Below are 24,528 nucleotides of genomic sequence, written 5' to 3'. Positions count from 1 at the left end.
TGATTTCGGTCAGAAAACAAGATTTTTAACATTTTTGACCGAAAATGGTGAAAATTGCCCGAAACAAACCTTTGGCATGTATCTGCACGACTTGATTATATCTTACGAGTAGGGCTCTTATCTCTAGGAGCCTGCACAACGAAATTTAATCTCACGAGCATTTTCGGAAAAATGAGTTTCAACAAGGAAAACAAAGAAAATTGCCCCCGAACATACTAATATGTATATTTCATCAAGATTTCATCAAATACGGCCAAGTTTCTTTGAAATTTAGGTTTTGTTACAAATAGGGTTGATTGTTACAAATAGGGTTGACACATGTCACCCCTATTTGTAACAATCAACCCAATTTGTAACAAAAGTTAACCCAATATAGGTTTAGTATGATTTCGGTCAGAAAACAAGATTTTTAACATTTTTGACCGAAATTGGAGAAAATTGCCCCGTAACAAACCTATCTGCACAACTCGATTATATCTTACGAGTAGGCCTCTTATACTAGGCAACCTGCACAACGTAAGTTAATCTAACGGCATTTTCGGCAAAAATGAGTTTCGACAAGGAAAACAAAGAAAATGCCCCAAACATACTAATATGTACATTTCATCAAGATTTCATAAAATACGGCCAAGTTTTGTAGAACATTAGGTTTTGCTTCAAGTTGGTTAAATTTTGTTACAAATAGGGTTGATTGTTACAAATAGGGTTGACACGTCAACCCTATTTGTAACAATCAACCCAATTTGTAACAAAGTTAACCCAATATAGGTTTAGTATGATTTCGGTCAGAAAACAAGATTTTTAACATTTTTGACCGAAAATGGTGCAAATCGCCCTAAAACAAACCTTTGGCATGTATCTGCACGACTTGATTATATCTTACGAGTAGGGCTCTTATCCCTAGGAACCTGCACAACGAAATTAATCTCACGAGCATTTTCGGAAAAATGAGTTTCAACAAGGAAAACAAAGAAAATTGCCCCCGAACATACTAATATATATATTTTATCAAGATTTCATCAAATACGGCCAAGTTTCTTTGAAATTTAGGTTTTGTTACAAATAGGGTTGATTGTTACAAATAGGGTTGACACATGTCACCCCTATTTGTAACAATCAACCCAATTTGTAACAAAAGCAGTTTCGGAAAAATGGGTTTTGACAAGGAAAAAAAAAGAAAATTGCCCTCAAACATACAAATATGCATATTTTATTATATTTCAACATATACGGCAAAGTTTTTTGAAAATTAAATTTTGTTACAAATAGGGTTGATTGTTACAAATAGGGTTGACACATGTCACCCCTATTTGTAACAATCAACCAATTTGTAACAAAAGCAGTTTCGGAAAAATGGGTTTTGACAAGGAAAAAAAAACAAAATTGCCCTCAAACATACAAATATGCATATTTATTAATATTCATCATATACGGCAAAGTTTTTTTGAAAATTAAATTTTGTTACAAATAGGGTTGATTGTTACAAATAGGGGTAATACAATCGTACACTGTCTCGCGCGATCGTATGCACTATGAACGCGCTCAACGCTTCGGCTGAGTCTACACTGAGAACGAAAATTTAACCTGCACAGTGCAGTGCACGTGTATTCATTATGTACTTCATAGTATAATGTGACATAAACTCAAATATTTTGGAGTGACTATAATTTACTGTATGATCATTAGATGTTCATTTTCTGAAAATGTCCTGAATCTTGTTTCGTTTTCCAATTTTTTACATAAAACTGTTGTGACGTCAAAGGTCAAGTAGCGTCCAATGACACAAAAAGTTATTTGATTCCTTATCAATGTTATGGGACTCCGCTTTCCTATATACCCGACACTTGCTGTACGATGAAACTTAGGACACAGATGATGGAGTATCATAACTTAACATAGCATGGAGAAAAGAAATTGTCTCAGCATTATATTATTACCCTACTTAATTATATTTTATTTATTATATTAGATTATTATATATAATTATACCGCATTATATTTATTGTCTGTGATTAAAGTCGTTAACCAATGGGTTGAAATAAACTCTCATAGCTTGATTCAAGATGTGTAATACAATCCGGCAGAGTCTAGTAAGAGATTATTTGGCCACGGCAATGAAGCCATTCGTCGTTTGCGAGATCAAGACTATGTAATTATATGACTATCTATCATTGTTTGAATGCAAATAATTTCTGATCAGTGTATCAGAATTGTTGTGCGTAAGTACAATGCTGACGACACCCGTGTATGTTGCTGCAGACTCGGAGCAGCAGTGTTTTTGGTCCCTCACTCTGCCTATCAAATCTAGAATGGGTTATAATGAAGATGGATTTCAGTGAATCCGACGACCTGTGGCAAATGAAATACCCTAGTCTGAAAAAAATTTTGAACGCCATGTTTAATTTTAATCTCGAAAAAAACGTTAGCGAGGCGAGGTTTGTTGAGTTTTTCTTAACGGTTATGAAAACTGGCACGAAGGTTGTTTTCGATGATTTTACACCAAGTTGAACCTGTTTTTTGAAAGTTTCAAACTGTTTTTAAAGTTTGCACATGTCTGCGTTACACTTCAGTGTTAAGACGTACCCGCTCTCGTTCCAGAAGCTCTTTAGATGAACTTTTCGGGATGTAATTTCAGTCAAATGGATTCGAAATCATTTGAGTACAATTTACGCAGGCATTTGAGATACCTACTGTATGTTTGAATTATCATAGCGACACTGAGCGGCTTCTTTGGAAGAAACATGTATCTATATAAGAGTAGAGATAATGATAGAAAATGATCAGTTATCTAGCCTGTGGTCATGCTACACGAATTCCCAATGTTTTAGTATATAGTTTTGAAGACAAAGAAGTCAAAAGAGGCGCTATTTGAATCAAGACAAACGGTATAGTCATGTAATCCAATGGACCACGTAAATTCTTTTGTTTCCACCCAAATTCCGGTACCATTTTACGTCACCTCATCCTATGGACCACGTAAATTGGTTTGTTTCCACCCAAATTCCGGTACCATTTTACGTCACCACAAGGTTTGATGGTTGTAATATGACTGCTAGAAGGAAGTATTATGTGGCAGTGTTTGGCATGGTTTTTGTTACAGATCATCGCTAAGTTGGAAAATCGGAAAATTCTGAGTTTTCTCCGAAAAACTCCGGCAACTTTCGCTTTTTTTCACAACAACGTAGATATTTACAGAATTGCTACGTTGTTGAATATATATTTTAACTCCTTTCATTCAGGAATTTTGCAACATGCCCGCAATTTTCATTTATTTATTTATTTATTTATTTGGTCTTTGTTTCGTACCACGAGACTGCGAAAGGACCGAGCAATATGCCGACAATTCTGTCATCTATATCTACCGGCTTTGCGAAGTCGTGATAGGTTACTGCATTGGACCGCTGACAACTGCTACGCCGTCGTACGCTATATGTTTTACGGCCTGACGAAATTAGAACGCTCGGTTAAACTTACTAACAGTAAAACACTTTAGCTGGCCAACCGTTTTCCCCACAGGGTTTCTGTGTTTCCACGAAAAAAAAAACCAATTCAACGCAAGTAATGATGAACGACCTGTCAATTATCCCGTCGTTTCTATATTCCCCCGCCATATTCCTTTATTTTTATCTACTTTCGCATCCTCGAAAATTTTCCCATGATAAGATTGCCTACTGTAAGTCTTGTGAAGGAGAGAAAAAATGTGATTGTTAAAAACATAATTATACAATTTTTACTTCCAGAGGTTATTAACTCAAGAAAAAAGAAACATCTTTGTGCACTCGAGTCCGAAATGTTTTGTTTACCGTCAAGTAGTAAACGTATATGTCTCTCGGATGAGGTAACAGCGTCTGGCTTCACTAACCCTGACCCAAAACTCACTGTATATTTGGTGCAGTTGATGTCCATACGTGTGACGCTTTACTCGTACAGACTAAAATTCAGATACCGAATTCAGCTACGGTATATGGACTGTAATGTTCATGCGCAGTACATTCTGCGATGTGGTCTTTCAAATAACTGCGACGAACATCTCCGATCGAATGCCTGAATTGTTTATTCAAGCATTGCTTCACAGTGGTATAAAAGAAAACTTTTACACCGTATGTTTTACATTAAGCACTGTCTACATTTAAATGAGTGGTTTATGTTTGTGGTCGTCGTATGTTGGTGTTTGTTGTATACGTGACGTGTGCAGAGGACATAGCAGGAGGTCACTATCATTTCGGGTTCACAGAAACATCTTTTTAGGGATGACGTGATGACTCATAGATTTTATCTATTTTCATTGGTTTTATCTATTTCCATGGGTTTGATTCCAGGTATGATTACCTTTTGCTAACATTGTTATATATTCTAAAATACAACATATATCTGCCTGTACATGCATTTTTTAGCAGTCGAATTGAAAACGTTTGAGAGTCCGAATATCTGTCCCCGAATTCGAGGTGCATTCTACCTTAACTACAGCGTGGTATGATGCAGACAATATAACTTCATGAAATTTCAATGATTTGAAATTGAATAAGCCACCGATTTAGGTTTTGGGAGACAAATAGGGGAGAACACGTCTGTACATTGTACACTAGCCTCAGTCATACATAATTTCAAAAGCACCCTAAGAAATATATGATTTTCACAAAGAGCCCTTGAGATATATTTTATGGAAATACTTCACAGGACGATATATTTTCTGGAAATACTTCACAGGACGAACCTCTTTTAAGTTTCACTTTTTATTCAAGTATTACTTCACAGTGGTATAAAAGAAATATTTTACACCGTATGTTTCACATTAAGAACTGTCTATACATTTAAATGTATGGTTTATGTTTGTGGTCGTCGTGTGTTGATGTTTGTTGTATTCGTGACGTGTGCAGAGGACATAGCAGGAGGTCACTATTATTTCGGGTTCAGAGAAACATTTTTTTAGGGATGACGTGATGACTCATAGGTTTTATCTATTTTCGTTGGTTTTATCTATCTTCAAGGGTTTGATTCCAGGTACGATTGCCTTTTGCTTAAATGCAACATCTATTTGCCTGTACATGCATTTTTTTAGCAGTCTCGACAAGTAATTTTGATTTCGAGCCTTATTCATTGGGTACATTATCATCATCATCAGTATTCAAATCAATCAGTTCCTTTTGTTGACAATCAAACATTTTGGAAAGGCATATGATACAAGCAGACTTCGATTCAAAATAGTTGTCATTCATTAAAGCAGTATATGCGCCTCGAAAATAAGAGACATAAACTTTTGCTAAAATTTTCCTCAAGGAATCTTTTACCATTCACTTTCAAAATCAAGAATAAAAATCGGGGGTTCACCGTGCAAATTTTGGTACTAGAGAAACAAATTACCAAAGATTTATCGATATTTGAAATTCAAAATGGCCGCCATCCCTGTATTAACGCTATAGAGAAAAATTTTAAAAAAATCAATTTTCAAAAAGCTAAGATGGTGGAAGTGTTTTTTTACTTCAAAATGAACCCCCACAAGTGGTAGATCAGAAACGACTTGAAAAAGTTTGAGTGTCCGAATATCTGTCCCCGAATTCGAGGTGCATTCTACCTTAACTACAGCGTGGTATGATGCAGACAATATGACTTCATGAAATTTCAATGATTTGAAGTTGAATATGCCACCGATTTAGGTTTTAGGAGACAAATAGGGGAGAACACGTCTGTACACTAGCGTCAGTCATATATAATTTCAAAAGAACCCTAAGAAATATATACGTATATGATTTTCACAAAAAGCCCTCGAGATATCTTTTATTGACCTTCACAAGACGAACCTCTTTTAAGCGATATGAGGAAAAAGGTGATATTCGGTCTAATTATTAAATATTAATAATGTTTCGAATAAAATATGTTCACTGCCTTCGAGGTTAAAGGACATTTTCTTTCATGTACATCGCTCATACGCATAGCAGATTCTCGAGAAAGAAGATTGTAAGAATCTATTATTTCGTTTGACATATTGTCGCGAAATTCTCCAACCATGTCCTCAGGATTTTTTGAATCCTTGTCGAATCTTTATTTGAATTTAATAATGTGGCGACTGGCGGGTATACCATTCTTAAAATGTAATGCATAGTGTCGTTCTACTTTCAACATTTCCTTCTGGCTTATCGTTGGTGTCTCATGTGTACGGGACACCAAGATCGATAATGAGCGTTAGCAGGCCATTGAATACAGCGTTACAGCGGAGGTCTCTTGTACCCTGTTGGCTGGTAAACTGTTTGCGATCAACGTATCCAGGAGACAAAATGATGTTGGTTTAAGAAAAACACGGTGCGAGTGTAGTAATATGCGTTAGGCCTACAAGAATTCTTATTCTTAATGAGCCAAACAACTGACATAGATCTCTCTCTCTCTCTCTCTCTCTCTCTCTCTCTCTCTCTCTCTCTCTCTCTCTCTCTCTCTCTCTCTCTCCTATAGGCTAATATATTAGTACATACATTGCGATCCCTCTGACTGACTGATCTGGCTGACTGTCTGCGTGTCTGTCTGTCAGTCTTTCTTCTCGTATGTCGTTCTATCTCCCTTTGTCTTTTTGTCTCTCTGTATGTCCAACTGTTCTGTCTGTTTGTTTGTTTGTTTGCCTGGTTGCCTACCTGCCTCTCTATCTTTTTCTGTCCTTGCTTGTTTGATTGTTCGTTTCTTTCTTTCCTTCTTTTTCCAATGTTTTCACCTACACACAATAGACAAATCCATTTGCTTTACAAGCCTACCATCTCACTTATTTTCAAATAACCTTAACATTTTATTAGCAGTCTAAGGCTGTTGTTACTGTAATTGAAAATATACTTAAAGACGGTGAAAGGTACCGGTAATCATTAAGTTTGATATCCCTAACGTCTTAAAAATCTTACTGGTCAAACTTTACCGTGACGAGAAATACAAATCTTTCATGTCTGCACTGATTCTTTGTATGTATCGGTGTTTTTGATGTTCTTCCCGATAGGGAACATTTTAATGCAGCTTATTGGACATAGAAACGATTAAGCCACTCAAATGTAAACCCACACAGCAAGCAACGAAGGTAGATGTTGTTGTCATGGCGACTGCCCTTTAAGTGTACATGTAAATGCCACTACAGTAAAGAAAGTTCAGACTGAAAGGGAAGAGAGTGTGGTATTTTTCTCTGGTTTCGCTTCCAACTGGGCCCGACTGACGTCACACAAAACTTTGTTGAGAATTATGAGCCGAAACTTGAGGGAACGGGGAAGGATATGAATAATATGTTTATGCCCTTGGTGAAAAAGAGAGATTAGGAGGATTTAGCGTCTTTGGTTTGGGCTGGTAATTTCTCTTAAACGTCGATAATTAGGAAGCTATTCTTTTTTTTTTCTGTTTTCAATTTTCCTTAATTTTACTGAAACTACAGATTTCAGATATTATCTGCCGCTTGCATCCCGCTGATGCTTTACGTTCATCGTGCCTGCGAAAAATTGTCCTCAAGGTGGAAAGACTACCCAGAATTGTACCAAATAATTGTTATTTTCACAGCGTGATTGCATAAGTTATAGGTAAAAGTAAGACGACAAAAACAGAAAGATAATTAGAACAGATGAGAAAGCAGTGCCTTTTTCCCATCACATTGAAAGTCTCATCCTTTGAATTAATGGGGTTTCCATGACTTCTTGGTAAACTTTTGCTTTCAAACAAGCAGAGAGCTGCGCACGAGATAATATTTATTCTTGTCTTCCGAAAAGTACCTTATGGGCTTTCATAGGAAGCTGACTTAAGTAGAAATCTTAACATTTCCTTTGGCAAGATTCCTAATATATTCCTCTGCGAGTGGTTTCTGTTAGGTAACTGAACAGGTAACGGGGATACAAACTCACATTTTTATTAGATATGTTTAAAAATCCAAAACCCAGTGGAGTGATTTCAATTTAAATTGGCTGAAAGAAGTGCGGTTCTTCACACGGGTAGTTGGCTATCATGTTTTCCAGGTCCAGGTTTCTGACTTCGATTTCTTACAGTGCAAACCGCATGATCTGAATGTGTATCTAAGAATAAAAATATCTTTATTGTAACAATTTTTCTTCGTTTTCAAGCCTGGTGCATTTTTGCAATGTTTGAAAACGATCGCAATGCCATTTTACCTCGAATTGTCGTAAACAGTAATCATACTAAAAATTATCGGATAAAACTAAAAGTGAAATACAACCATAAATGTAATATCGAACACATAAATTGAACAAATCTACCGAATTCTTGTTTATCAGTCTTTCTGTGTCGCATCATTACTGAAAGTGAAAAGGTCATTCATTAAATTTTACTAGGAATTTGTGGTCGATATTCATGAGTGAAAATGATATACCTTTATTTGATTACAGACTTTATCATTTGGAATCCTCAATGTGTGCCTTAACCTTTCTGTAAAGCTCAAAAGGGTGAGGAAAAGGTTAGATTGTTTGAATACGCAATTCCACGAACAGTTCGCAAATCGCAAGACGTTCCACAGAAAGACTTTAACAATTTCCGAGAAATAAAGGCTATCTTCTCCAACGCTTAATGTCTCCCTGCATAGTTGACAGCTATTTGGCTGATCTATTCAGGTCCTCTGATGGCGCGAACTTTGACAGAAACCTCAAAAATTCGGTTTCTAGAGCAGCGTCTGACTAAGGATTCATTTATCTTTCTTTTCTATTCTCCAGGCTCTCATCCTGTTTTCCCTAAACATTCGTAGTAGTGTACAGATAATGTTTGGAACGATAGCAGGTCATATTAAATATGCAACACTATTTAAATATCCCATCACATTTTTGCTTAGCTTTCGGAAAAATGACAATAATTAATTTAATAACTACACATTAGCACAGTGTATATACCCTAGGCTAAAGAGGACTCCGGAAAAAAATTACAGCAGTACTTCAATAAATTACCAACGATAACAAAACATCGGCTCGAACATCAGCAGCGAGCTTAGATACATTCCACGTTGAAAGGGATGCACTGCATTGCAATCAAAAAAGTTACATCATAGGTATATAGTATATACCAAATGTTCGAATTGGCTACATATGTAAAATTTACATCATTCTTCCGAAGATTATCACGCTTCCGAGAATTCCATCTCTATAGATGTGAACGTTTTTTACCGACGGCGGGAGTATTTTCGTCCGTGGCGAATGTTGTTTCGCCAGACGGCGTTTCATTCCCTGTCGTGACTCGCGCGGTGCTTCCATCAAGAGAATCCCACGTGGCCTCTGGCATATGAGAGTTGTCGACTCTGACGGTGTCGTCGTTGTGGCCGTCAAGAATTTTGTTATCCAAGCCGGACCCTTTTAAAGAGAGCACCCTTCCCTGGGGAGAGGTCGCTTCTATGGAAAGCCGGACTCATGCAATCTGAACTTACCGTGGAAATGTCGTCATGGTTACTATGAAAATGGCAAAATCAGTAATTCAATACATCCTAATGATACATACATCCTATATCCTCATGATATTCAGAGTGTTACCGGATTTCCCAGTCGCACCAACGAATCATTTCCCATATTACCATAGAGAAACATGGATAGAGTGACAACGGGTATTGTTTAAGGCGTGAAGCGGTTACGTAACCCATCCATGTTCGCCTCGCCTCAGGTTGCTCTCGCCTCTCTTTTCCGAAGAGTGTCGACCATGAATCCTTCGGTAATTTTCTGATTTTCGCCAATTGTTAAGCGAAGGTATGTTCGGCAAAGTTTGTGTTGTTGTTGTCGTGTGGTGCTGAGCAGAATTGACGTGCTGGCGAAAACGGGAGTGTTTTGAGCTTCAGGAAAATGAGTTTTACCGTTTTAAAAATTCCTCTCATATTTTTATGAATATATAATGAGTGTGTTTGAACCAAATTTGAAAGTCTTTTATCGATACTGTCTGCTTTTACTCAATGGTTTACGGTCAGTCATACCCTCTTTTACACGTGCGTCAAGGAAGGACATGTTTATGAAACTGCTGGCGTGTTATGTTTTGATTGGCGTGAAGCAGTGTTTCTGGCCTGAGAGCTCACAAAGTAACTATGGTTGCTGCGCGACTGGCAGTACGATGCCATCTCGTCGTATTTTTGCATAATCGCGTGTAATTATCAACCACAAACAAAGCCTCCAAAAAGTTTAACACCTTTGGAGCTCATTTTAATATGAAAAGCCAATAGTCTACCGAGACGACCATGGAACAAAAGGCATGCAAGCGTTGTGACTCTGTCTATGTTACTCTGTGATATTACTAACCTTGTCTAACCTCAGACGAACATTTTCAACTATGAAACATTTGTCGATCGGAAGTTATTTTCCCTTTACCACCAAGAAGAAGAATTAGAATGTCTGTGAATTAGTAGACATATTACAAGTGCATGCTGGGACTACGATTACGCGGGGAACAGAACTACATATATTTAAGGTTTTACAGATTATCTACTGCAAAACGTTCCTCTAATGGCCTATAGATCGACGTACTTTCAAATATGATTACGAGTAAATCTCTCTTGAAAACGAAATCCTTTTCTCGTTTCTATTTCTGAGTTCCTAGTTCAAATGCCAATAGTAATGATAGAAATAGAAAGACTGGAGTTGAGTTTGATATCAAGTTAGTAACGGAAAGTTTTGCTCATTGCTGACAGTGCTGCTCTCTGCAATTCGTATTCACGACTCGGTGTTCGACGCATAGTTACGTCCCTAGCGATGGTTATATATTCCAATTTGATCAGAACTTGAACACCGATTTGTCATGAAGATCACATTAATACTGATGTTAGTTCCATTATGTATTCGGACGTTCATCAATATACACTCTCAATGTCAATTACAGTTGTTCCGCTTTCCCCAATAATCAGTATTTGCTAATTCTCTTCTGTATTACCTACTTATTGGGAACGACATTGTGATTAAAATGTCTACATTAAACTAAAAAAAATGCAGACCAAAAATTGAAAAATCACTCTCCGGATATTTGGAAAAAATCTTCATTCATGTCATGTTTCATTAAAAACTGGAGGATACATAAACTATGGGCATAATCGTTTTCAAGGTAATGTGTTGATCGAAAATTCTATACTCAACGTTTCTTACAAAAATCCTGTTTGTTTAGTTGTTCTTTTATTGGTCTTTATTTACATTTTACGTATTATACTTGTATCTCTGTCTACCTATCTATCTTTTTCTGCCTGTCTATCTAACACTTGTATATTACATTGTTTATTTGCAGGTTGCGGTAATCGTGAGTATTTTCACCCTGACTGCAATCGGCATCGACCGCTACTTCGCCGTGATGTACCCACTGAAAGTGCGCGTCACCAAACATCGCAGCAAGATAATACTCGCCGTCATTTTCGTCATAGCGGTTTCCCTGGCCGTCGTCCAGGCCGTCTACGCCAGGGCGCGTCGGATAGCGCAGGACGAAACCTTCATATACTTCTGTGACGAATGGCAGACTTACAGCCAGGCGGCCATGGCCTATGAAATATTCATTGTGCTGACCACTTACTTCGTGCCCTTGGTGGTACTCCTGTACACCTACTCAAGAATTGCAATTAAACTGTGGGGCAGGCGCATGCCCGGAAACGCGGACACCTCCAGAGACAAATCACATGCTAATTCTAAGAAAAAGGTGAGGCACGTCAATGTCATGTCCATGGGCAGATTCACTGGATACATACATATTATGAGACAAACATGTATATTACAGACACTTACATAGACTTGGTTGAAGTCTGTGATTTGTGGTGTTTGAGTGGGGTGAAGGCGATGATTTGTGTTCTGTTTCCATGTGAAACGCATGAACGGGATGAGTTGGGTACACGCTATACAGTAGAGTTTCTCCCGGAAACACCGGCAGAAACTAACTCACTACTGCGCAGACTCAAAGGTAACGCGTTCAATCGCTAGGAAAACCGGGCCTGGGCTGCCAAATTCCTAACAGGTTCGTATGAAACAGGAGAGACACAAGAGAAATTATTATGAATGATTTTTTTAAATTCACCGACCTGAACCAAGTCTCACACTTACAAGCTCCAGATGCATACGCACGCATGCCATACATACATACATACATACATACATACATACATACATACATACATACATACATACATACATACATACATACATACATACATACAGACACAGACACACACATACATACATACACACATACATACATACATACATACATACATACATACATACATACATACATACATACATACATACATACATACATACATACATCTCATCATCATATCATGTCATATGACATTACATTACATTACATTACATTAAAGTGCACGGGGTTTCTTTTTTGCATTCGAAAAAATCAGTTATCAGTTTCGACTTACATCCTATTGCGATCCTAGCAGCTTGATCAACCTGAAGCACACAGTACAAAGTATGTGTGATCTTTGCTGTGTTATCGACCCAGTCGTCTAAAACAACGAAACGGTTTGTGATACACTGTGTAAAAAGAAACTAACGTTGATAACCAGCACAGAATGAATCTTACTCTTGCACGTACCATTGATATAATATCTCTACTCTAAGTGTATCTCCTAAAAAATTAAAGCGCTCTCTAGCTTGTCGGTCACCCCATAAAGCATTCATGAACACTCTATGTTCTCCATGAAAGGTTATGAAATAGTAACCGATTCTGTGTCACAGAGGACCACTTTTAACAGCAAACTGCAACTTATTCTTCAACCTCGTGCTCCTTAAAATTCTCTCCGGTCAAAATTTCACTAATTAATGACGTGTGAATTATTTGACATTAAAAAATGTGTTGCCCGGTTTTAGGGTTTATGACAGAGATTTCTGAAACTGCATTTTTGACACGCTTGTGACAAGTCCTACTTTATGTCAAAGGTAGTTCGACTAGTCTTTTTGGAACGATTTAATCAGTAAGACCAACGCTGTTGGGTCTTGATGGGAGCTTTTCTGTCAGTCCATCTTTGCCGATTGCTATCTAGCAGATCGGGATCAGCTTACCCTTTCTGAAGAACTGGCATCCGATTTTGCTTGTAGACTACTGGAGTAAATTGATCTTTCTCGTACTCCTTGGACGTGTGTTCGTTTCTTCATGCATTTCCCATCTTCTGTCAAATGTCGCATAAATTGTTCTCCAACCAAGGACATCTCGCTCTGTGGCAATCGATTATTTCAACTTTTTGTCTCTTTTACTACGCAGATAATTAAGATGCTTATTGTAGTGGTTTTCATGTTCGCTCTGTGCTGGTTACCTCTCCACATCTTCAATCTCATTGTGAAATTCCATCCCTACTTCTACATTGATCACGACCCTAAATATCAAGACACGCTACGCAAGATCAACTGCGGTGTCCTGTGGCTCGCAATGTCGAACAGTTTTATGAATCCGCTGATTTACAGTTTCTTCAATGATGTATTCAGGGTAAGAATATACTTGCTATTTCATTTTCATTTTTAGCCATATTATTGTGAGTTTTAACGTTAAAGGCAAGTGGTCGTCGGAACTGCGCATGTGCAACTTTCTTGTTTACAAACAATGTATTTCATGCACTATATAGATGCATCATGTCAAAATAGCTGCGACATTTATATTACGATGTACATTAAGACAAATATGTTTTAACTTTCATCAATCGCCAACGTAGCTTGGACACAGTGTTTATATCGGTTGTGGGGTCCCTACTGACCTTTGAGCGCCGATCCGACGACCATCGCCCTTTAACATATCAGGAGATACGTAATTAACCAATGGCTAATAGGAAGGTCCTAACTTTACCGTTAATTAAATCGAAAGAGTATTTCATAACTTCAAACATATGCAAGTCAACCACAGGGCGAGGAAATTACAGTACAACTTGAATAACAATGTCTAATACTACATTCAACGTTTCGATCCAATGTAGCTGAAGATTTTATTTTTGTGAGAGTTTGGTCGAAAAGCATGAACGTTGCTCCAAGTCTATAAGTTAAAGGATCTTCTCCTTTCAAAAACTGAATAGTACCCGGGAAGTGGCTTTTTTCTAATCAAACCGTTGTGAGAGTCTTTTAATGTTATATTTTGTCATGAGCAATAGATCGCGCCGAGTGGCTTCGTGAAATTCTACCTACCAAATATTATTGAATACAAATTGTGTCCTGCAAATGTTAGCACTTTAAATTGACAATAATAGTATTGTCAATTAAATATTAACGATTAATGAATGACGTTGTTAATGAAGGGACTGTTATTAATGAGCAGTGGAACATCTGTGCAAGCAAGGTCAAACAATTGCATTAGATTAAGTGTAATAGACACCACTATAATAATTGAAATTTATGAATATGTCAGAATCGATTCTCAAAATTATACATTTTCATTTAGTTTTGAAGCATGAGGTAAAATTAAGTGCAGTTCAGCTCAGGCTGAAAACTCTTTTCGAGCTCTACAGCTGGCGCCACCGTGTAGGATATGTCAGCTATTGATGCATTGATGTCAACAAAAAGGTTAAAATTATCCCGAAGACGATCTGCCGTCTTTTTGTGCCTTGCGACATTTTTAAGAGAGCGTATCTGAATTAAGAACGCGATTTTATGGATTACAGTATGGTAGCACTATACTTTTGCGTGAGACTCTCAAGCTTTTTTGTGAAAACGTAGAAATCAGTACATTCATATAACAGATCGAAGATAGGGTAGCTGCAAATGCATACAAAACAATGATGTGTTTACCGTTCATTACCAGATGGTAATACCGTATTTTTATCTTTCGCTCGAAAAATTTTCCGAACAGGGGTACAGCCGCAAGCAATACAAATCGTTAATGTATTGGATCCATTTTGCCACACATATAGTAGACTAAAAGACCCCGTTCGAACAAGGTGAAATTACCTATATTGGCTCTTACACACCGATAGACCCCATCACCGTGTCATTTAGATCGCTATCACCTTGCTATGGTTTTGAGAATGTCTGCCAATTCACTGAACAAGAAAATGTTGATATTATCGGTATGGGAATGATAGTTATTGTAAATCATACACATGCAGTGTTCTTCAGAAGGGTATATCCTACATAACAAGCTAAGAGATATAGATGATAACGGAAACACAGCACTATGAACTTTTGTGTTCACTCGGCCTTAACTTCTAATAGCCGGAAGCTGTCTTCTTAATAGCATATTTCTAAAAGATTAATGCTCATTTAACTTGGCAATGCTTTTTGGTGTTACATATCCATGACAGATTGTTATATACGTCGGTATTAGAGATACATTCGATGATTAAAAGAAAATTCGAGTCGGCGTATTGCACCTGATTTAAGAGTAAATGATAACTTGCTTTCCAAACCGCTTGTGGCAAAACGATGCAGCTTTACACCCATGCAGCTGGGTACATAATGCTATTTTCAAATCCACGCCAGGGAAAATTTTTAAATGGAAGTATAATATGATAAAAAGTTGACTATATCATATTATTTATACATAGTAACTTGGGTTTATGCTTTTAAGCAAATATCGGTGTAAAGATACAAAACAGTATTTATGCATTCATAAATATTTACATCTTGTGAATAAAAGCAACAACGTTACTTTTGATAATTTTTCTCGTCAAAAACTAAGTTTTGATATTTTTTCCGTGAATTCCGGTTGAATGTTGAGCAATATATTAATTAGTCCAATGCGAATGTATGTGTAGTTATTTAGTTAGTTAGTTAGGTAGGTACGTAGGTAGGTATGTAGCTCCGTTGTTAATGACACGGAGCTTATCAGATAGATGCATTGTCCGTCGTTGTCAGTCAACATTCTTCTTATCAGATTGAAGCCTACTTCATCTGCTTTGAAAGTTACCATGTAGGTATAAAGAGGTCACCATTGTTCAAATTGTGGTAGAATTTACATATTTGTATTTTGGGAATAATTTTTCCCATTTTTTGTTAAAAATGGTCTTCTCTGATATCGCTCTTCAAATTGCTTTGACATTTTGTCATGCAGGTTGCTTTTGGTGACGTTAGTCAGGTTTGTTAACATCATAGTGAAATTTACATATTTGTACATTTTGGAGCAATTTTCCCATTTTTGGTCAGACAAATCTTGTTCTATTGCTTTGAAACTTGGTATTGAGGTTTCTTGATTCAAATCAAGCTGGAATTCACGTTTGTATTTTGAACAATTTCCTTCTCACTAAAACCACTTCTTTGAATGTTCATCAGTATTCTTTCAACTGACAAACCAACCACACTTACTATCTTGATTGTCTTAATTATCAAAGCGTAGCTATTTAGGCAACTAGGTTGCCTGTGATATATATTTTCTTCTATCATTTTTTTGTCTCATAGACGTCGCTTTTCTTTTCAACGTAGGCAGATATGAAAGGGATCTTCTGTCACTGTAATCGTTACGAGCAAAGAAAGAGGACTACAGCCTTTTTCACGTCAACAACACCATCGAGAAGTAGGTCCACGTCTTCGACCTCCACCACGGCGCTCACAACGCTACGATTGGCAAGGGTGTCGCTGCCGAAAGTCACGTGATCACAGGGGAATTTCAGCTCACAAAAAAAAGAGTCACGTTTTGGCCCTTGCACTGTCAAAATACTGGGGCAATAAATAGTTACAATCTACGACGTAGAATGGAAGGAACCGAAGATAGAAGACTGCATCTTTTCATCCGTGCTACAGAGTGCTACTTGCAAAATGCACGAGTTACTTGCGAAATAATTACTGACACTTCTCTGTCAACCGCCTAGCATTGGCGTGATACTCATAGCCGTTAAAAACGCAATAGGTGATTGCAACACCTGAATTAATTTTCATGATTTCGCTGGAGAGTTATCAGCAGCATTATCGTTTACCGCCGCCAGGTAACAATATCCTTTCAAAACAATTTTGTCACCCACCTTGTACGCGAGTTCAAACTTTGATATTTAAACTCATACGGTTCGTCGCTTACAATTATTCAATAATGTCGTAAAGATCAGTTTATACTATCGAGAGCTGTGGCATTTACGTAATATGTCTATACAATTTTCTGATATGGAGAGTAAAAGAAAAAGAGGGGCACTGTATGTATGTATGTATGTATGTGTGTGTGTGTGTGTGTATGTATGTATGTATGTATGTATGTATGTATGTATGTATGTATGTATGTATGTATGTATGTATGTATGTATGTATGTATGTATGTATGTATGTATGTATGTATGTATGTGTGAGCGCCACATGGTGGAATATGTAATGTAAATATTTAAGAGAATGGGATCAGACTCGATTAGCATAAAGCTATTTTTCTGGATCCATATTTGCTTCACAGTGTTTTGCAAACAGAACGCAGAACAAAAATAATGGGAAAATACATAAAAAGTTACAGTTTATTAGTATTCAGTTTTCGGGCACAATGCAAATGTCAAATTCTCAGACTTTCCAACATTCCAACTATTGGTCTTACTCCGATTATTGCATAAAAATCTTATCCAAGCTTTAGACAAAAAATGATAGATACAAACTTTACCCATTTAACTATATATTTCTCAATTCATGCGGTTATTATGCTTCTGAGGTAAATTGACGTTTTAAGTTGAAGGTCATTATCACCAGAATGCACGGCTTATGAATGTAGGGCTACGTGTAAAGCTTGGAAACGTGAGTCTGCCCGGTATTGTGAACGGAACAGTGAACAAGTTAGACGAAGGAAGTAAAATGCAAATCTAGTGGATTTAAACTAGTACCACAACTCAGTCTGAGACAGACACGTTGCGTGTATAATGTAAACGATCACCTTGGGTAGAACAGTAAACCACTCTGTCTATAAAGATAACTTGATCTACAATGTGGCTGTTTTAAAAACCAGAGCTGAAAGTGGGAAGGTTTCGTTCTCAGCTAAAACTACATGTAATACCTTACATTTACTGCTCTGCGCCTCACATTACACAATGAGTAACTGAAGCTTTTACAATCACTTGAATATATTCTTGGACATTCACTTTATGAATATGAATAAAGTATAGTTTAAGCTGATGACAAAATCATCCAACAGCTACGCTGTAGATCAAGTGCAATGTAATCAGCTATCTGTCTAGACGACTAACGTCATGCCGGTTTTACCATAATCAAGGAATGAGTTGATGACTTTTTAAATGTGCAGTGATCCCCAAACCAATCGTTTATATCGTACATGCAACTTGTTTGTCTCCGACACTGGGTTGTGGTACAAATATATAAAATCCACTGCAATCACTATCAGCTATTGCGATATGTGAATGTCGTTTGCCACACAGTTACGAGTGTAGTGATACATAGCGGCCGCCGCGTAGTATGCATAGAATAACTACGCGGCGGCCGCTATGTATCACTACACTCGTAACTGTGGTTTGCCAGAGCTCCTTGATGCATAGAGAGGCCACCCAATCACGAATACACGCTTGGTCACAGCTGCGCCGTTAAAGTATTACGATTGTTTCGGGTGCCAAAAAATTGTATGTTTCAACGAACAGACGATTCTTGTTTGTTTTTTCTGCCGAAACCTTCAGCAATTTTCGCATTACGCGTGGAGGAGAACACTATTCCTTTTGCACGAAATGAAAAAATATACAGACATGATCGAATACCATGTTTCAATAATGTTGCAGTCTTACACGTATGGCTAGCTTTGGTTTTTAAGGGTTCAAAAACTCACTGGCTTTTCCTTGATTTTATAGCATTATGAACGAGGTTCTTTACAGGTCGATAGTTCTTACTACAGAACTACAATATAGATGAAAAAAAGGGTAAAGGTAGCATAAGAAATCGCTAAACCGTGTGATACCATACCATCCTAACGACAGGTTCTTTACGCACGTGAATACGTACAGACACAGACACAAACACAAACTGAATGACAGGCAGGCAGACAGAAAGAGACAGACAGACAAACAGACAGACAGATAGACACACACAAAAAGAGTCACAAAAAGAATCACGTTTTGGCCCTTGCACTGTCAAAATACTGGGGCAATAAATAGTTACAATCTACGACGTAGAATGGAAGGAACCGCAGATAGAAGACTGCATCTTTTCATCCGTGCTAGAGTTTTACTTGCAAAATGCAAGAGTTACTTGCGAAATAATTACTGACACTTCTCTGTCTACCGCCTAGCATTGGCGTGATACTCAGAGCCGTGAAAAACGCAATAGGTGATTGCAACACCTGAATTAATTTTCATGATTTCGCTGGAGAGTTATCAGCAGCATTATCGTTTACCGCCGCCCAGTACCAATATCCTTAATGTCAGATACGCACACATTCAGGCCTTCTAACGTCACACTGCTGTAGGCGGCAATAGTGATAATATATACAACAAAGGGAAAATCAAAAAACTATTCACTCGATTTCGCATGCTGGCATTTGCTTTAAGTACTTGAAGACTGTGTCGGATATTGGATAAAACGTTCTGCCTGTGCGGTTAAGAATCCACCTAACTTCAATTGCAACAGTTTGAGACAAATTTCACTCTTTTAACCTGAAGAAGAACAGAATTTTCAAACAATTTTGTCACCACCTTGTACGCGAGTTCAAACTTTGATATTTAAACTCATACGGTTCGTCGCTTACAATTATTCAATAATGTCGTGAAGATCAGTTTATACTATCGAGATGTGTGGCATTTACGTAATATGTCTATACAATTTTCTGATATGGAGAGTAAAAGAAAAAGAGGGGCGCTGTACGTATGTATGTATGTGTGTATGTATGTATGTATGTATGTATGTATGTATGTATGTATGTATGTATGTATGTATGTATGTATGTATGTATGTATGTATGTATGTATGTATGTATGTATGTATGTATGTATGTGTGAGCGCCACATGGTGGAATATGTAATGTAAATATAATATTTAAGAGAATTGGACCAGACTCGATTAGCATAAAGATATTTTTCTGGATCCATATTTGCTTCACAGTGTTTTGCAAACAGAACGCAGAACAAAAATATGGGAAAATACATAAAAGTTACAGTTTATTAGTATTCAGTTTTCGGTCACAATGCAAAGGTCGAATTCTCAGACTTTCCAACATTCCAACTATTGGTGTTGCATAAAAATATTATCCAAGCTTTAGACAAAAAATGATAGATACAAACTTTACCCATTTAACTATATATTTCTCAATTCATGCGGTTATTATGCTTCTGAGGTAAATTGACGTTTTAAGTTGAAGGTCATTATCACCAGAATGCACGGCTTATGAATGTAGGGCTACGTGTAAAGCTTGGAAACGTGAGTCTGCCCGGTATTGTGAACGGAACAGTGAACAAGTTAGACGAAGGAAGTAAAATGCAAATCTAGTGGATTTAAACTAGTACCACAACTCAGTCTGAGACAGACACGTTGCGTGTATAATGTAAACGATCACCTTGGGTAGAACAGTAAACCACTCTGTCTATAAAGATAACTTGATCTACAATGTGGCTGTTTTAAAAACCAGAGCTGAAAGTGGGAAGGTTTCGTTCTCAGCTAAAACTACATGTAATACCTTACATTTACTGCTCTGCGCCTCACATTACACAATGAGTAACTGAAGCTTTTACAAGCACTTGAATATATTCTTGGACATTCACTTTATGGATTGGAATAAAGTATAGTTTTTGCTAAGAAGAAAATCGTCCAACAGCTACGCTGTAGATCAAGTGCAATGTAATCAGCTAGCTGTCTAGACGACTAACCTCATGCCGGTTTTACCATAATCAATGAATGGGTTGATGACTTTTAAAAGTGCAGTGATCCCCAAACCAATCGTTTATATCGTACATGCAACATGTTTGTCTCCGACACTGGGTTGTGGTACAAATATATAAAATCCACTGCAATCACTATCAGCTATTGCGATATGTGAATGTCGTTTGCCAGAGCTCCTTGATGCATAGAGAGGCCACCAAATCACGATTACACGCTTGGTCACAGCGGCGCCGTTAAAGTATTACAATTGTTCCGGGTGCCAAACAAAGTGCATGGTTCAAAGAACAGACGATTCTTGTTTGTTTTTTCTGCCGAAACCTTCAGCAATCTTCGCATTACGCGTGGAGGAGAACACTATTCCTTTTGCACGAAACGAAAAAATATACAGACATGATCGAATACCATGTTTCAATAATGTTGCAGTCTTACACGTATGGCTAGCTTTGGTTTTTAAGGGTTCAAAAACTCACTGGCTTTTCCTTGATTTTATAGCATTATGAACGAGGTTCTTCACAGGTCGATAGTTCTTACTACAGAACTACCATATAAATGAAAAAAGGGTAAAGGTATAGCATAAGAAATCGCTAAACCGTGTGATACCATACCATCTTAACGACAGGTTCCATACGCACCTGAATACGTACAGACACAGACACAGACACAAACACAAACTGAATGACAGGCAAGCAGACAGAAAGAGACAGACAGACAAACAGACAGACAGATAGACACACACATACACATGTACACACATAGTATGTATGTATGTATGTATGTATGTATGTATGTATGTATGTATGTATGTATGTATGTATGTATGTATGTATGTATGTATGTATGTATGTATGTATGTATGTATGTATGTATGTAATTAAGTATAAACGACTCTATGGTTTCATATATGGTAATAGCGCTAATACAGATATTACATGTCGAAACGTGAAAATATCCTTGCTACATTCGCAATATTGCACCGTTGGAACACGGTGAGCTTCTGTAACAGAAAAATTCCTTTTTTCATGTTTGAAGCCAGAATTTAAATCTAGTGTTATGATGTAATGGCAATAAGCCACCCGAGAAACGGGTTTACCGCTCGGTTTTGAGCAAGTCGCCTGTGCACATTTGTCATCAACTGATCAAAATCTCTTGGTATACCCGTAACCTGGTGTAGTTTAATGCTCAAACAAAGAAACGAATGGTTTCGTTTGATACATGGGCCATTGAATAGTCCATGCACCTGGTGAACACGTGTTCACTACTGCTTTCACGAACAAATTAACAAATTTGACAAAAAGTTCGCTAAACAATCCGGTGTTTTTCTCTTGATCACTCACGCGATCACGCGTGTTGGACGGGGAGAGTCCTTGCATGATCATAATTTCAACAACAGCAACAGAGTGTAAACATAATTCTCATTACTTTTAAACGCACTGGAGTATTGCAAACAGAATCGAATTAAAGTGTCACATTTCTTTACGTATCAATTCAAAAATTTTTGCATATTTCCTACTTGGTTTTTCAGAACTATCAACGTTTTGTGCAGCATTTTGCATGTCTCTCTCTGTTTGGGTTCCATTTATAGGTCTTAACCCTTCGTCCATTCGCATGCTGCGATTAAACCACACAGTTTACTGCTGTGAAACAATGTGAAGTTTAATACCGTGAGGACAGTGTCGGTATTCCTTGGACATCAGTTCCACTGAGACACTTAAAACAATATATTCTCTGAAAGCAAAACACCAACTGTTGTTAAACGAAGATACATAAACATACGACAGGACGATAAACAATAACAGTCAACAAAAAAATGTTTAACATTTGCTTTTTAGTGTTCAATCGAGCTGGCTATCGCATGAATGATATGAATTTGAATGCTCTTCAACTTTTTAATCCACGTTGCATTCGCTGCTTGAAGTGTCGGCGTAGTGTCACACACAATACAACGTTCACAATTCGTGGCGCCAGTAAACATTCTCGTAACACTCTACATCACTCTGTCGACGATAAATATTTCATTATTTTCTTGACTGCATATTTTGTTGGTTTAAGTTCTTCTACTCTTACTGTTCGGCAATCCGTTCGTCAATTATGACTAGTGACTAAGCAATTTAATGCTCAGTTGGAGAAATAGCTGACCTTAGTAGTAGCAGACGACAGTTTACGACGCAGTATTCACTCGATTAAAAATCAGACAAGCTGCAAGAATTGTCATTATCAATATCTTTACATTAACGATATATGTTTACGGTTAATAAAAGTTTTTGGTACCGTTAAATGTATGTTCAGGTAACAATATATTTAACTTTCTTTCCAAGTTGAATGCACTTTCATTACCATGGCTTGTTTAACATATACAGCCACTGAAAAGACAGACTGAGGCAAGTTGTTGGATTTCTTGCAAATATATAAGATACCTTTTGTCGTAAAACTAGTTATGAAGGCCTCAAACGAAAATCTTTCCGAAGTAGGACACAGGGTTAGATTTTACAGCGACAAAATTGTTCCCTTTCACCTTTTTAAGACTTTTGTTTGATATAAAATCAAGTTTGCGTTGTTTGACTTCTCGGAACATGCTGCGATATTGCTAAACTGTGCACAACCTCAATTCTTTTTGCATCCAGACGAGATTACGCATTCAAAACTTTTACGGTCTGCACCAAAAAAATCTCCAAGTTCCGTGCACAAGTGTACATAGCTGAACATACATTTGTACAAATGGACCTCTTACAAGCTTTAGTAATGCTATGTTAACTGGCGAAGCCTTTTATATAAACAAGGATAGAAGCTTTCCCTTAATTCGTAGCAATTTTTATTTGTTATAAGAAAGCAATTCGGAATGGAAAAAAAACCTTTTGTCAAGAGGTCGCAAACAAAATTATCTGTTTGCATTCAGAAAAGGGTCGTTTTTGACATTTTTACTGTTATTTTTTTCACTGGGTGATTTCATGAGGGTATCCCATGTTTTCTTGATTTCACAAGAAGGTAAAAAGAGCGGCAATTTCCCTTTAAGAAAGTAACTTGCCAATTGTGCAAGTTAGAATAATCATTCCAAGAGTCTGATAGACAGTGAATAGGCGGTCAGGGTATGTAAAATACTCATTTTATGATCTTATATCTCATCTTCTGACTTGTAATATTTATCTGATTTTTACATACTTTAAAATTATATTCGTTCATGATGGTGTTACGTTAATGTTGCGTTAACTGTAAAATTGTCCGCTCACGTGATTCAGGCGGAAGCGTAGTGTGCATGTATATGATGCCTTTTACAGAAAAGAAAAGGTATTGTAAAACTGTTTGCCATCATGATTCTGCCCGTACATGTAAAATAAAGTTGTTATTGATTGTTAACGAATAAGTTGTCTCTAACATTATTTTGTCTCTAACATTCTTTAAAAATTCTATGTCGACACAAAAGATTATTGTTTTGTTTGTTCGGTTTTTTGTTTTTTGTTAGTTGTTTTTCTTTTGGTGTGGGGGTTTGGAAACGGATATATTTTATATGTGAAACCTTTCAGAAAACACAAGTTGTCACATGATAAACATGCTATTACCCATATTCCAACTGCCCATGAAGATTGGAAGCTCCTCGAAAGCATTCTTATTTTAATCCGAAACATCGATTGTTAATAACCTATATTACCTTTTTAACTTTTTGGGTCGAGTGTGGAATTCCGTTCCTAATGAATCCATTATTTATAATAACTTTCAGAAATCGATTGTACTACTGTACTGCATAGTTCAGAACTCAATACAGAGAGGAATGTTGAGATTAATAGAGTTAGGAATGTTCTCTTGTCGCAAGAGTTATATCAGTTCTGGAAACGTATTTCAGAATCTCCAAACCAAAGTACCATGAAATGTCATT

General features: G+C 37.2%; 1 protein-coding gene across 1 annotated transcript in view; it reads left to right on the top strand.

The window, feature by feature from the left end:
* Positions 1–16,827, top strand: part of LOC139123043 (prolactin-releasing peptide receptor-like) — a 45,543-nt gene extending 28,716 nt beyond the window's left edge. Inside the window, exons 2-4 of the mRNA XM_070689012.1 lie at positions 11,200–11,601; positions 13,171–13,392; positions 16,308–16,827. Of these exons, the coding sequence (XP_070545113.1) occupies positions 11,200–11,601; positions 13,171–13,392; positions 16,308–16,478 (795 nt within the window). The 3' untranslated portion in view covers positions 16,479–16,827. The remainder of the gene's footprint in view (positions 1–11,199; positions 11,602–13,170; positions 13,393–16,307) is intronic.
* Positions 16,828–24,528: the final 7,701 nt, after the last annotated feature.

This window comes from Ptychodera flava, chromosome 22 (assembly GCF_041260155.1).
Source record: "Ptychodera flava strain L36383 chromosome 22, AS_Pfla_20210202, whole genome shotgun sequence".
In the NCBI taxonomy this organism is placed as follows: Eukaryota; Metazoa; Hemichordata; class Enteropneusta; family Ptychoderidae; genus Ptychodera; species Ptychodera flava.
Note: the sequence above shows the minus strand (reverse complement) of the source record. Positions and strands in the feature narration are given on the sequence as shown.